At 31.4% G+C, this 13371-nt stretch overlaps 4 protein-coding genes across 4 annotated transcripts; 1 reads left to right on the top strand and 3 right to left on the bottom strand.

Annotated features, from left to right (window-relative positions):
• Positions 1 to 839: 839 nt before the first annotated feature.
• Positions 840 to 6558, bottom strand: HELRODRAFT_174039 (hypothetical protein; the record flags this gene model as incomplete). Its single annotated transcript, XM_009020590.1, has 10 exons — positions 840 to 1141; positions 1354 to 1637; positions 2445 to 2551; positions 2908 to 3063; positions 3862 to 3919; positions 4338 to 4436; positions 5465 to 5603; positions 5663 to 5861; positions 6194 to 6315; positions 6465 to 6558. 10 exons carry the CDS (start codon positions 6556 to 6558, stop codon positions 840 to 842), a joined length of 1560 nt encoding a protein of 519 aa, XP_009018838.1.
• A 1848-nt stretch (positions 6559 to 8406) lies between these two features.
• On the top strand, positions 8407 to 9824 carry HELRODRAFT_80959 (hypothetical protein; the record flags this gene model as incomplete). The annotated part of the gene is made up of 2 exons (XM_009020591.1): positions 8407 to 8494; positions 9607 to 9824. 2 exons carry the CDS (start codon positions 8407 to 8409, stop codon positions 9822 to 9824), a joined length of 306 nt encoding a protein of 101 aa, XP_009018839.1.
• Positions 9825 to 10143: 319 nt separating this feature from the next.
• HELRODRAFT_174040 (hypothetical protein) lies at positions 10144 to 11717 on the bottom strand (the record flags this gene model as incomplete). Its single annotated transcript, XM_009020592.1, has 4 exons — positions 10144 to 10379; positions 10694 to 10864; positions 10950 to 11261; positions 11618 to 11717. The coding sequence occupies 4 exons, from the start codon at positions 11715 to 11717 to the stop codon at positions 10144 to 10146; spliced, it is 819 nt and encodes a 272-aa protein (XP_009018840.1).
• A 296-nt stretch (positions 11718 to 12013) lies between these two features.
• HELRODRAFT_174041 (hypothetical protein) lies at positions 12014 to 12370 on the bottom strand (the record flags this gene model as incomplete). The annotated part of the gene is made up of 1 exon (XM_009020593.1): positions 12014 to 12370. One exon carries the CDS (start codon positions 12368 to 12370, stop codon positions 12014 to 12016), a length of 357 nt encoding a protein of 118 aa, XP_009018841.1.
• Between the last annotated feature and the right edge of the window lie 1001 nt (positions 12371 to 13371).

A 13371-nucleotide genomic window follows, 5' to 3' on the forward strand; every position in this document is an offset into this window, starting at 1 on the left:
TTATTGATTTGTGGTAATAAATTATCAAACTTGCAATCATATTCTTGCAATCGTAATCTTTTGTAGTGTTTTTTTTCATTAACATTCAAATACCCACAAAACAATTTGCACCTTGTCGGCTAGAAAAAATTTCGTTTGGTCAAAATTCCAATTTTGTCTCATAAAAAAGTAATAATAATCAGAAATAAGAACAAAAACACAATGTTACTAACTACAAAAGTTTGTTATAATACTAGCTTGCTTCACCATGAAAGTTACATAAGTACTACTGGATGATATCATTTCATATCGGTGACTTTGCTACGTCATTCCGCCGAGGAAAGCATAACAAGTGAAAACATTTTGACTAGGTGAAAAAAGAAAAATCGGATGTGTTGCAGATGTAACGAGGCATTCAAGAAAGCAGCACCGTATTAAATCTCTTAAAAAATTAACATTTTCCTGATCTAACAACGAACAGAATACAACAAATACAATGCATATATACAAAATAATAAACGTCTAATTGGTGAGCAAAATTTTTTGACTCTCTCAGTTTTGAAGTGTTTGTTTGAACATTCACTGTAATGAGCTTTACCAGTCAGAGTTTAGGAGTCTGTATTATGCATCTTTCAAAATAATCTCACGAACCAAGACTTTTTAAAATGTTGAATAGTTGTTAAAGAGCTTAAAAAAATTTTATAAAAAAAACTATGTTGAAATAAATTAATTGCTAACTTACATTTTATGACATAACTTTGAATTTTGAAATATTAAATTTTTATAGTATTTTTTTCCATCTTTATTATGCAAACTTATTTATTAAATAATTTTCTACAATATTTCAGTGTTTTTAAATGTTAACTAATAGTCGCATTCCCATTAATATTTTCTTGGCAGATTGCATCGAACGGATTGATAGTGGCAACCTTCATGACGCTCTGCACAAGAGACATCACTGAGAGGAACATTCCAAAGAAGATGCAGACGATGGGCAGTGCAAGTTTCGCGTACCTTTTGCATTTACTTTTTAAAACATTTTCATTTGACGGAATCAGAGTTTGGCCGTCGAGGCTTTGGTAATCATTTGTGTTGGAGTCCAAGTTGTCGATGCGATTGTACCCATTGTCGTACATCAACATGTATCTCAGAATGCATATGCCTGTTGAAATCGTACAAATGTATGCTTGAAACATTTACTAATTAGTAATATTTTCACAAAACTTCAAAATTGTTTCTGAATTTTGTTCCCATGTAAATCTCACCAGCAGGGAGACAATGACGATGTGCATGATTAACACCATTGTTTGGATTGCGTGAATTAAAAATGTTGATTTCGTGTTTGAAGCAAAGCATAAATATTATTTTACTAACCAGGAAATATGAATGAAAACCATACAGCCAAGACTCCGAGGAATGAAATGACCTTGTCAATGTCAGGGACGAACAAAGAGGTCAGCAAAGTTGAAATGAACCAGCACAACGTTATCATGACCCGACGTCTCACCTCCAACTTATCATCGGTGCTTGTTATGGCGGCAGGTTCGTTGTTGCAGGTGTTTGAGTTTTCGGCGGTCATTTCAATTGTGCCACTGTCAGCTTCTGTTCCAACTGATTTCATGTTTTTAAGTTTTTGGCAAATTTCTTCTAAAGTCATTCTGTTGGAAAATGATAGAAAATTTTTAAAAAGTAGTGGGTAGCGATTGGGATTTCAGTGCAGCTTCAAATGTAGAGTCGTTACCAAAATCGCTACTTGGTGCTACCGATGGCGATATTTCGCTATTAACAACTTTGTAAACATTAGTGTGAAGTTATCAGTATTTATTCAGGCATTTGCAGAGGATTTGTTACAAAATCTTTAAAACTTTTTTTCATTCAAATGTGAAGAATTCTTTTAGATCTACCTTTAAACATTTATTTGCTGAAAAATAGTTTTAATAAAAAGCACACAAATTTAAAATAATTAATTTGATCATTATTTTTTTGAGAATTTCTATTTCAAATTATTATCAACTTATAGTTTCCATGGATGAAGTTTATTATCTATAATTTTTTAAGAGTTATTTTTATTTTTATTCATTCAATCTAGTTTATCTGGTCTCATAGAATAATATACTTTACATTTTGGTTTGGTTGAGCTTCGATAGAACAATCACACAATTGTCTCAGCTAGTTCTAAAGGTTTTAAAAAATTTTCACGCACATTTTCTTCTAAATTTAATGCAGTTCTCTACATTTAAAGAAATGCATGCATCAATGTTATAATGTCTAGCAACCATTTGTGACGTTGGATTATAAAAACTGTAAGGCACAGCTACGTTTGAAATGAGTTTTATAAAGCATCACGCAATAAACAGCTTCTATAATTGCCTAGTTTGAAAATTAGACAGATTATTTTATACAAAACATATTTTTTCTCAAATTAATAGATTTCATTAAACGTGGTTGTTAAAATTTGTTGTAACCTTCCAAGAAACAACGGGACAGGAAACAACATGTACACCTTCAAGGCGACAGACAATACGGCAGCCATGACATCTGGTGTAGCTTTGTATGCCAAGATTATATCTGACTGAAAAGAAAATTTCATCAAGCATCATTTATAAAGTTGAAATTTAAAAACCAATTCCGACTCATTCACTTAAATCACTATATATACATACTTTTATGTGCCGTATTGGGCATGCAAGTGTAAGAAAATGTACATGTTTTTATAAATTTGGTCCCAATGACTCTAATTTATTCTTAACAGTTTTAATGATTTCATGTATTAAATAAAGATTTTGTTATTGAAACATTTTTTTGTTTTTTTTTCAATTTTAATTTTCACTGGTTTTTTCTGAGTAAGTTCAAAAAATTTCTTTTCAAAAATAATTAAACACGATATTAATTCAATTATAAATTGTCTTTAATATATTTCAGCATTACCTGCACACACGATCCAAAGGTTAGATACGCAAAGATAGCGAGCATTGTGTAGAATGAAAATATTATTATGAACGTCGCAAAAACTGCTTTCGTGAAGTTGTTGTTCATATCCCGGTCCTTAGTGCATGAATAAACTGGTACAACAGTTACGGTACACTGGATGGGTGTGTAATATTTGATGAACCAAAGATTTAAACTTTTTCATCAAATCAATGACATTAGAATTGCAATCAATAAAACGTGTCACTGTTGTTTTATTGTAGTAATGTTCTTTGTGAAAATGTGTACGAAAAATCGATTGTTTGCAAAACAACAGCGTTCCATATGTTTGACAATTTTTTAGGACTGTTTATGACGGCTATAATGCACGAGGGGGCAAACGACGGCCCGCGAAGCTATTTTAAGCGGCCCACCAAAAAAAAAGAAATAAAGATCGTCAGCCAGACATTATGAACAAAAAAGGAAGCCACAAATCTTAAAAAATTCTCCCCCGTGTCGAAAAATTTGGCAATTGAAGTACATAGGTGGCCCTTCAAACATAATATAGTAATATAGTTCTCAAACGTTTGCCCACCTCTGCTATAAAGTAATAATAATCATAATAGACAACAAGAAACTATTGTCATTTGATGTTTTCATTGCTTTTTGAAATATTTGGGTTGTAATTGTCAGTCTACTGAATGGCTGAGGAAAACAGGAAGTATAAAATTGATTTTGGCATAAAACTTGATAATTTTCGTGTTTTGAAAACAAAAATGTTAAAAATTGGAATCAATGTTATTCTAAAAAGGATTCTCAAAAATAATTTAATTAGGCTTTTACTCAGAAAGTGAACTGTAACATTATGTCTAAAATTTTTGTCAATTAATTTAAATGGAAGACTTTAACTTTTAATTAATATCTAAAAAAACTTATAGGTAGTAATTGGATATTGAATTTCTTTTAAAAACCAACCTGGTACCCCACAGAGAAAGACGGCACCACATAGAAGATGTCAGTAACTCGGTCTGGCCTTCAAAATGTGGTTTCAATAAAAAATATTTAATTTGTAATTAATTTTTATATTAAATTTAATAATAATTATTGTTATTTATTTAACAAGAAGTTCAGTGAAGTCTGTAGTTCTCAAGTGACCGTAGCGTAGCTACGAATCAAAAATTATTAACGAATCTTAACGAATCAAAATTATATGTTTTTTATCGATATATTCATCTAATATTTGATAAATAACTGAAAATTCAGATCAAATTCAAGTTTTCATTTTGACATTTTGAAAAAATTCTCATACAACAAACTTTTTAACATGTTAAAATGTATTTGCACCAATTTCTTCATTCTTCTTAATATTTTTTCCTAAACCGTACACACGCAAATAGAAATACACATTTGACTTTTTTATCATTCATAACATTTTTCAGAGATTCACCAACCAGTGCCTCAGAGGGCCTACCTTCGAGCCATCCACTCCCGTGAAGTACTTAACAGTTATCAGCACCACACAATACACGGCTGCCAAGATGCCAACGTAACTAAAGGTTTGGTTGGAAAAAATGAAAAATTCAGCGCAAAAATTTTTTATTTAAAATAGTTGTATTAATTTTATTTTTAATTTATTTAGACATTTTACAAATCTAGTTGAAAACAAGAGTTATTTAAAATAAAAGCGTTTTATCTGTAAAGATTAAAGATGATCAAAAGTTCTTAAAAAACTTTATTACAATGATAGATTGAGAGAATATAGACTGACTACTCTAGAGAAAAGAAGATGCAAAGAGGATATGATGCTGACGTACAAATTGATTTCCGGAAAACAGGATACGCCATTTACCGGACTCTTTCAATTGGAGGCTAGAAGAGGACCTCGAGGTCATAGGTACAAGCTTTTAAAGAAGACAGATTGTCAAATCAAGCAAAGATTTGTTAGCAGCATCTAAAATGAGCTGAATAATGAGACGGTTTTCGTAGAATCAACCAACAGTTTTATGATCAAGTTGGGAGTACTAGGATTATAAGTCAATCAGTGGTTCTCACACGGGCACTAGTCTTCTGAACCGCTATATATGTTATGTTTACTTAGTCTTTGATGTATTATTTCTGTAGTTTGTTTTTCACACTTCGTAAAGAAAGATTTTAGCAATAGAGCTATCAAGGTTGCATATTTTGAACTCTGTGATTTACTTAAAGTTCCCATTAAATTTCAGAAGTGGAAAGTCTACTGTGGTCTTGTAGAAGGCTTACAGATCGGAAATTCCGTAAAATGAAACCGAAGCTTTACATTGTTTTTGTTGACCCAACAAAGATCTTTCGATTTACTGGAGAAAATGCGTTGCTCTTCTAAGCTGTTGTGGTTAATTAACAGATGTAATAAAAAAGTGCAATGACAACACCAACTGGTCTGTTTCAATGTAGTGTTTGTGATATGATCGAACTACAAAGTCACATGAGTGCCCGCAAGTTGAAAATTTAACTCCCGAGACGTGAGAGGTCGTATGTATATATAAAAAAGTTAACACTTTAATTAAAATCAAATTTTTAAGTTAAAATTTGGTTAAGTGACCTTGCATATTTGAGAAAATCAATTCTCTTGGAGAAACAAAGCGGAAGAACGATGACAATGGAGGAGATTATCGTAATAAATTTCCTGTCCATGTACCAGAACTCTATGGACACAGAGTTCACTTGCAGCATTTGCAAAACTTGATTTTGAAAATCATTTTTCATTAAAATTAAATGCAGAACAAAATGGTGAACCAACATTTCTCCCACTGATCTCTTATGAAGATGAACAACACGACGTTTAGTCCGAACATCAGCAGCACAAACATGATTGCACTCAGGGCGTTGATTTGTTTGCCGCAGTATTTGCAAACTACCTCCTGGTAGGATCTGCAGTTGTGCTTCCTGGCACAGTGGACAAACGCCAGCGAAAGGAAAATTAATGGAACAGTCATGATCTGGCGGGAAGAATTTGAATAAGTTGGATATTTATAAATGTTTATCAAGGCTTAATAATACAATTCAACAAATGTTATATATCAATTTCTATTTTGTTATTTTGGTAACAACAAATGTTACTTTACATTTTTTCAAAATATCATCTTAATTATTTTTTTTTAAATTTTTTAAAAACATTTCGGATTTGATGAATTATTTACGCCAACCTAATTTTATTAACTCTTTATTAAAAATGAGTTATTTAATTGAATATTTTTACCAATTTCAGTTAAAATATATGGATGCAATATTCACGCCATATAATAAGCAAACAATAATAACAGTAACCCACAATCTCAACAGCTGTGGCCACTACAACTCCTCCCGACTGATGAAAGACAAGTGGGAGGTTGAACATGGACGTCCCAAGCATTGAATTGACGAGAATGATCACTGAACCGCACCAAGTGGTGTCTTTCAATGGGATGAAGATATTTTATCAAGAATTAATTCATTAGAATTAAACATTTCGAAACGTTTATAACATTATTTTTATTAACAGTTCATTGTTAGATGAACATTTATTTAAATTTTGATAAAAAAACAAGATGGAGACAACTCACGCGAATTTTTATCTTGTTTTTTTGTGTGCAAAGGTTCATTTGACACACACATTTTATTGTTTGAAGATGGTTTATCTGAGGATTTGTCACCCATGTTATATCTTCTGGCAATCCGTTTGAACGTTTTAAATATTTACCACACCAATGTATTTTAACATTCAAAGGAAACCTCCTTTCAAACAAAACATTTACATTTCTGAAGTAGATTCATAGATGAGATTAGCTACAACTATGCACATTTTTTTGAATGAGTTATTAGTGAAAGTGACAGAAACACGCAGATATATGTATAAATATATAAATATTGTTCATCGATATTCAATCGATTATCCAACCGCTCGTTTCAAAAGAAAATTGATGTAAAGATATAAAATTTATTTTAAGTATCTATTACAATATTTTATTTTTTATATTACATAGTTATATAAATATATTTTTTTAATTAAATAGTTATATATTTAATAATAGTTATATATTATATTCAATAGTTATATATTCTTTTCTATAAGATTTGCAGTTATTTTTTGAAAATAAAATCTATCGTTTGCTGTCGAAAGCGCTGATTTCAAAATGAGATTGGTCATTTTAATTCATCGTAACTGGAGCAACTTTGAAGAATTTCATAAACAGAGTTTTAAAAAAACATAAAGTCGTCTTGTAATGTGACTCCGTGAGTTCGTTGGTTAAGAATTCCAAAAAAATCTCAATCAGCCTTTCTAGATATGAAAAGTGCTTGCCTGGGCACAGTTCTGGTCAGTGAAAGATATAGAGGGTTACCGGAGTCCATTTGGTCCTCCTCTCATCTGGGAAAGTTGGTGGGTAAAAGGCTAATTGCAAAACGAAAAAATAAAAAATTTGTTAAAAACCTAGAAAAACTAGCAGAAATATTTTAGATTGATAATGCAAACCAATAGAAATGACTTCACTCGGTGAGAGTGAAAATAATGCGATATTTTGGGAGCTTGTACATGGAAATTAGATTTCTCAAAATTACCGATAGTACCTTTAGCATCTGAAAAGTGTGTATAATTAAAAACACTTCTACACTGATCAATTCAAAATTTGTTTTAAATAATACAAATTTGAATTTACTGCAAACCTACCAATAATAATTATTTCTCTATATTTTTCATCGGTGAAAGGTGTTTCATGAACTTTACGATGGTGTATTTAAGTACGTACAATTGGAAAACTACAAATGAATTTTACTCTCTCATGGGTTTTGTATTGATTCGATCAATTTAGGTTACGGAGAATCATTTAGTCATCTTTGTGTTTTTTAATCAGCAGATGAGATCAATTACTTTGCGTGTAAATTTGTCGGGGTTTTCACATTTTGTTTAAACAAATATTTAACTGTTTGTTCAGTTTGACGTTTGTTTAATCTAGATCTAGATCCGACTGACTGACTGACTGACTGACTGACTGACTGACTGACTGACTGACTGACTGACTGACTGACTGACTGACTGACTGACTGACTGACTGAATGACTGACTGACTGACTGATTGATTGGTTGATTGATTGAGACATTGGCGACCATCGACCTTCACAAAACCCTATCTTCAATAATCAATTTGTAGTAGTTGAAATGTGAGCGTAAAAAAACGAATTTATAATTGAAAATTCTACGAATTAAATGAGCAAACATTCGGTTTAAACAAACAGAACATCGCCGTAATTTCAATTGGGGATTTAACGCCAATGCATATTCTGGTGTTATACGACGTCAATGGCATTAGTCAGAAAATATACGTGCGAAGTAAATGCATTGACATAAGTTAATATATGCAGTTGTAGTTGTTTGTATACAAATAAAATTTATAAATATGGTATGTTACATGTATGTTAATGTTCTTAACACTATTAGTAACACTACACACAATATAAGCCGCGGTTACTTGTAAAAGTTCTTCAAACATTTTTAGATTGTTCACCAACATGAAGTTCTTCACTGGCTTGTCAGTTCTTTTCTGTCTGCTGCTATGCTCTGCATCCGTTCAATCATCTGCCTCTGGGTGCTACGATGGTTAGGGCTGATTGTCATATTTTAAACATCTCACTGCAATTAAATTTCATAATTTAATATTTTAAAATTTTGTTTATTTATTAATTAAAAAAAACCAGGGAAAACCCCTTGTCGATAAAGGAAAAAAATACGTTAATTAATAATACAATGCAATTAGGAAAGGTAGATATATAAATCAAACAATTAGTACACACTGTTTAGTATGCAAACGCTCAAAAAACACATTCCACAGAACAAGTGTAAAAGATGCATACATCTGCACACACAAACATATAAATTGAGACACAAAGAATACAAATTCAACATAAAAATAATAATATTGTTATAATACTCGCTGTCGTAACCGATTTACGATGCGACGGTTCAAATCTTCGATTGAATAAAATACTCCAAACAGTTATTAGTTATTAAACTTTATTTACAGAAGAAATCAACTAATCGTTTATTTCTAGCAAATTCAAATTAACGCAACAATTAACTTTTAAATTGTTCAAAATCTATGACAACGTCAACAAACAAATCAAATATCGCTTTAAATAATTCACCGAATCGCTATTCACAAAATCACGAATTTCACTAATCACGAATATCACTAATCTTCTTGCGACGTGCGCTTTTATACTCTTCGCAAGCGTCGTTTCTAGATTCTTCTCGATGGTCCAATTCTAGCATACTCTAGAATGCTCCAGTCACTAGAACATTCTAGAATACGCTAGAATCTAGTGCGTTCGGTAGCACGGTTATAACAATATAATAATAATAATAAAATAATAATAATAAATAATAATAAACAAACATAAAAGTGTGAACGAAGGGTAGGAATTAAATCGGGAAGCGCCATAAGAATTTTAAGAATTATCTTTCACCATAAACATTGTTCGTTGTCTATCTGTTACAAATTTTTTCCATTAAATTGCATGTTAAAAAAGGTTCTATTTGAAATTTAAAATTACTAAATTTATTCCATCTAGTAATTTTTTGAATGAACGCGCAAACACCACACACACACACGCACGCACACACACACACACGCGCACACACACACACGCGCACACACACACACGCACGCGCACACACACGCATACATGCACTCAAACACACAAACAAACGAGCAGATTGGAGCAGATGTTCACCATCGACGTCAGGGCTTACTGGAATTGTGTGGAGAGCATGCGATAGTTACTGCAAGGTCTGCTACAACGCTGACTCTGGTGCCTGCTATGATTCGCCGAGTAAGAACTGTCCAGGACTTCTGAAAAATAATAAACAGTGCGCATGCAAAAATAAAAGAAGAAGCTTGAATCGTCTGAATCCGACTTGCTGGCCGTAACAGACTCGTGATGTTTGTGAAAAAACATTTCTGACTTTTATTAGATGTTTTAACAAATTTCTTTCAAGAACATAAAATTTCAAACTTTTTTACTTTTCTCTGGTAGTGAAAATTTCATTCTAATAAATTAAATTTTTAATAAAATAAATCTTTAACGTTTCACTCATCAAAATTGGGATTATTTTTATTAAAACAAGATGATATCGCTTGAAGCTATTTGTTTACTACCGCTATTAACTCGTAACGTTGGTACTAAAAATGAATCGTATTCATCAACATTTCATACTAATCGTACAACAACTTTGTGGTGCAATCATTGTCAAATGCAAAAAAATTTTCGACAGTAGGCTAAGAGAAAGTTTCTGGACCAAATTTTCAAAGCTCCTTTAAATTGATAGCCCGGCTCCTGGTTGATAGCAGGCAACCAATTTGAGTCGTCGTAGTGCACATCATACCAGTTGTTGTTGTTGGAGTCCAGGGCTGGAGTTGTTGGAAAACACTTCCAGGTGGTGTCAGTCCGAATGAATCCATCATCACTGTACGCCTCAAAGCTTCCTGCCAATGTCAATTACACAATTAAAAAAGACGTTGCTTGGCACGATTTTTCATAATTTTGATTCAATGAATATATAGAATTAGTTTGGTTTACATTCTACAACAAAACTTGGAAGCGCATCTGCATGATTGGCATTGAAGCAATATAAAAAATAATGTCAAATATGAAAACAGTTTCAATTAGAACAGGTATTAGGGAATATTAAAAAGGTAACATTTTAAGACGCAATAGTTTATGAAATAACGAACACAAATCTGAAATTAATCAATTTTTTAATGCTGTCAAAGATCAATATACACTACGAAACATCAACCTGCACCAGCGAAGTTAGAAACTCTAACAGCGATAACTTTAACATTGAATGGGATGGATATCCAATCATCTGAATAATAAAAGTCCCAGTTGGGCATGCGTTCTTGTGGCACTCCGTCCAAATACAAGGAATCAATCTGGTCGTCTGCATTCACCGTCAACACGCGAGGAGCTTGATTTTCGAGAACAAGAAAATTTTTTAATATCAATATTGTTGACAAAACCTGTGATGAAAAATAAATGGAACCCATACAAACATGTCGATTGCAAATGAACGCAGCCGATAATGAACTGAAAACAATTCAGCGAGTTGAAGAACAAATCGCATGTTGCTGAGACGTTGTTGAAGTTGAAAGCCAGGCACTGTTCATTGTTGGAACACATCCAGGAACATGAAAGAAACGCTTGGATGGATGGCGTGTTCTTGAATGCTGCTTGCCTCGACGGTCCATCGCAGCAACATTTGTCCGCTAACTGACAGTCAAGACGTTTCTCAAAACATTTGCCAAAACAAAAATCATTTCCATTAAAAAATATTATTACCAAAATAGCAAACATGAACTTTAAGCCTAAATGAGTGAAAAAAGCTAATTTGGTGGTATTATTCATTTTGTAACTTAGAGCGAGTTAATAATTTTTAAAAGCAGGTAAGTTTTATAACTAAGTATTTATCTCGAAACAAATAAAAAGGAACTTTTGGAAAAAATATAATTTTTTGAATTAATTGATATTGAAGATTACATCCGTCAAAGCGTAAATCAGTCTGAGAAAACAATGGATTCTGCATTAGAGTGTATAATTATTATGTGTATTCATATTATATATTACATTATAGATGAATGACACAGATACGAAGTTATATATATATATATATATATATATATATATATATATATATATATATATATATATTTTGGTAACAGACTATTGTTAACGCAACATTTCAAAAATTCAACACTACTTTCAACATTGTTCAACTTTTTCATATTTCTTTTTAATTTATTAATTTTCGAGAAATTAGACATTTTATTGTTTTTTTTTTAAATTTTTATTAAATAAATTTGCAAATAGCTATTTCGAGTTATAAATAACTCATCTTCAGTGCATTATATATAAGGTATGTAAGATATTTGATATAAAGGAACAAGTAATTATTAATTTATATAAATTATTTAATTAAAACAGAAAACCAATAAAGTAAATTTAATAACTATAAACAATATAAAACGCGATTTTTAAAATTTTTTAAAATTTTTAACGGCAAGATTGTTTATATTATGGTTGTTAAGATAAATATCAACGAATTAATTTATTTAATTAACTACATATTATTAATATTATTTTGACAATATTGAAAAACATTATTATTATTGTTAACGTTATTATTATTATTATCATCGCTGTGGTTCTTCTTGCTTCTAGTGATGATGTTCCATTTGCAAGTGATATTTGCGCTGTGGGTTGTGACGTTGGTATCTACATTGTTGGCACTGTTGTTGTTGTTATTGTTCATGCTGTTGTTGTTGTTGTTGATGTTGTTGTTAGGGTTGTCACTATTGATGATGTTCCAATTGCAACTGATATTTGCGCTGTGGGTTGTAGCATTGGTATCTACAGTGTTGGCACTGTTGTTGTTATTGTTGATGTTGTTGTTGATGTTGTTGTTGGTGTTGTTCATGTTGAAGTTGTCACTATTGGTATGATTGTTGTTTACATCATCAATATTATTGGTGATAACATTGTTATAATTATTGCTGTTGTCGTAATTGTTGTTGTTATAATTATAATGATTGTTGTTTTTATTTAGTAGTCTATTTGAAGGTAGAATGTTGTTAGACTGTACTTGAATGTTCATGGAGGGATTTTTGCTTTGTATGAAAATTGATTCAGCTATTTTCAGGTTTGTGATGTTGTTATTACAATAAACTATTTGTGTGTTATTTAACATTTGTCGTGTTAAAGTGATGTTATGCTGTTGTTGATAATGTTGTTTAATTGCTCCATCTTGTAGATGCATGGTCAAACGTCTTGACAATGTGGTAGTTGTCATTCCAATATATGAAGCATTGTTGCGGTGCGAACATTCACCGACGGAGCATTTATATTCATATATTAGATGACTTTGTTGTAGTTGAGTAGTTGCAGGCAGGCAATTATTTTTCATGATTAGTTGGGATGTTTTTTAAATTTTGATAGTAAATTCGAAGAACAACTTTATTAATTGGATTTGACGCTACTACGTTTCTGCGTATTATTCCTTTTAAAATTCTTTCATCTTCTTTATACGCAATAAAGAAATTAAATATATATATATATATATTCATTTATATATATATATATTTAATTTTTCATTTAAATTATGTCAACCGCTTTCGAACAGGAAGAAAAAATCCTGAAAAGAATCATAAAAAATAACGTCCAAGCAACCAGCGAAAACGATAGTATTAAACTACGAATATACTACTCCAACCAAAGAACGTCATTTCTCGTGATAAAAAAAACAACTGCACTAATAAACCAGAGAATCGATAATGGATCATAGCCGTCTAATATATTTGTTCAAATGTAATATTGGTGAGTGTGCACCATAATTCTGAGTATATTGATATGACGACGACCAAGTTATCGAGAAGACTCACGATGCACGTACAAACTGGCGCTATAAAGAATCACATAAAA

Source organism: Helobdella robusta, assembly GCF_000326865.2.
Source record: "Helobdella robusta unplaced genomic scaffold HELROscaffold_28, whole genome shotgun sequence".
NCBI lineage: Eukaryota > Metazoa > Annelida > Clitellata > Rhynchobdellida > Glossiphoniidae > Helobdella > Helobdella robusta.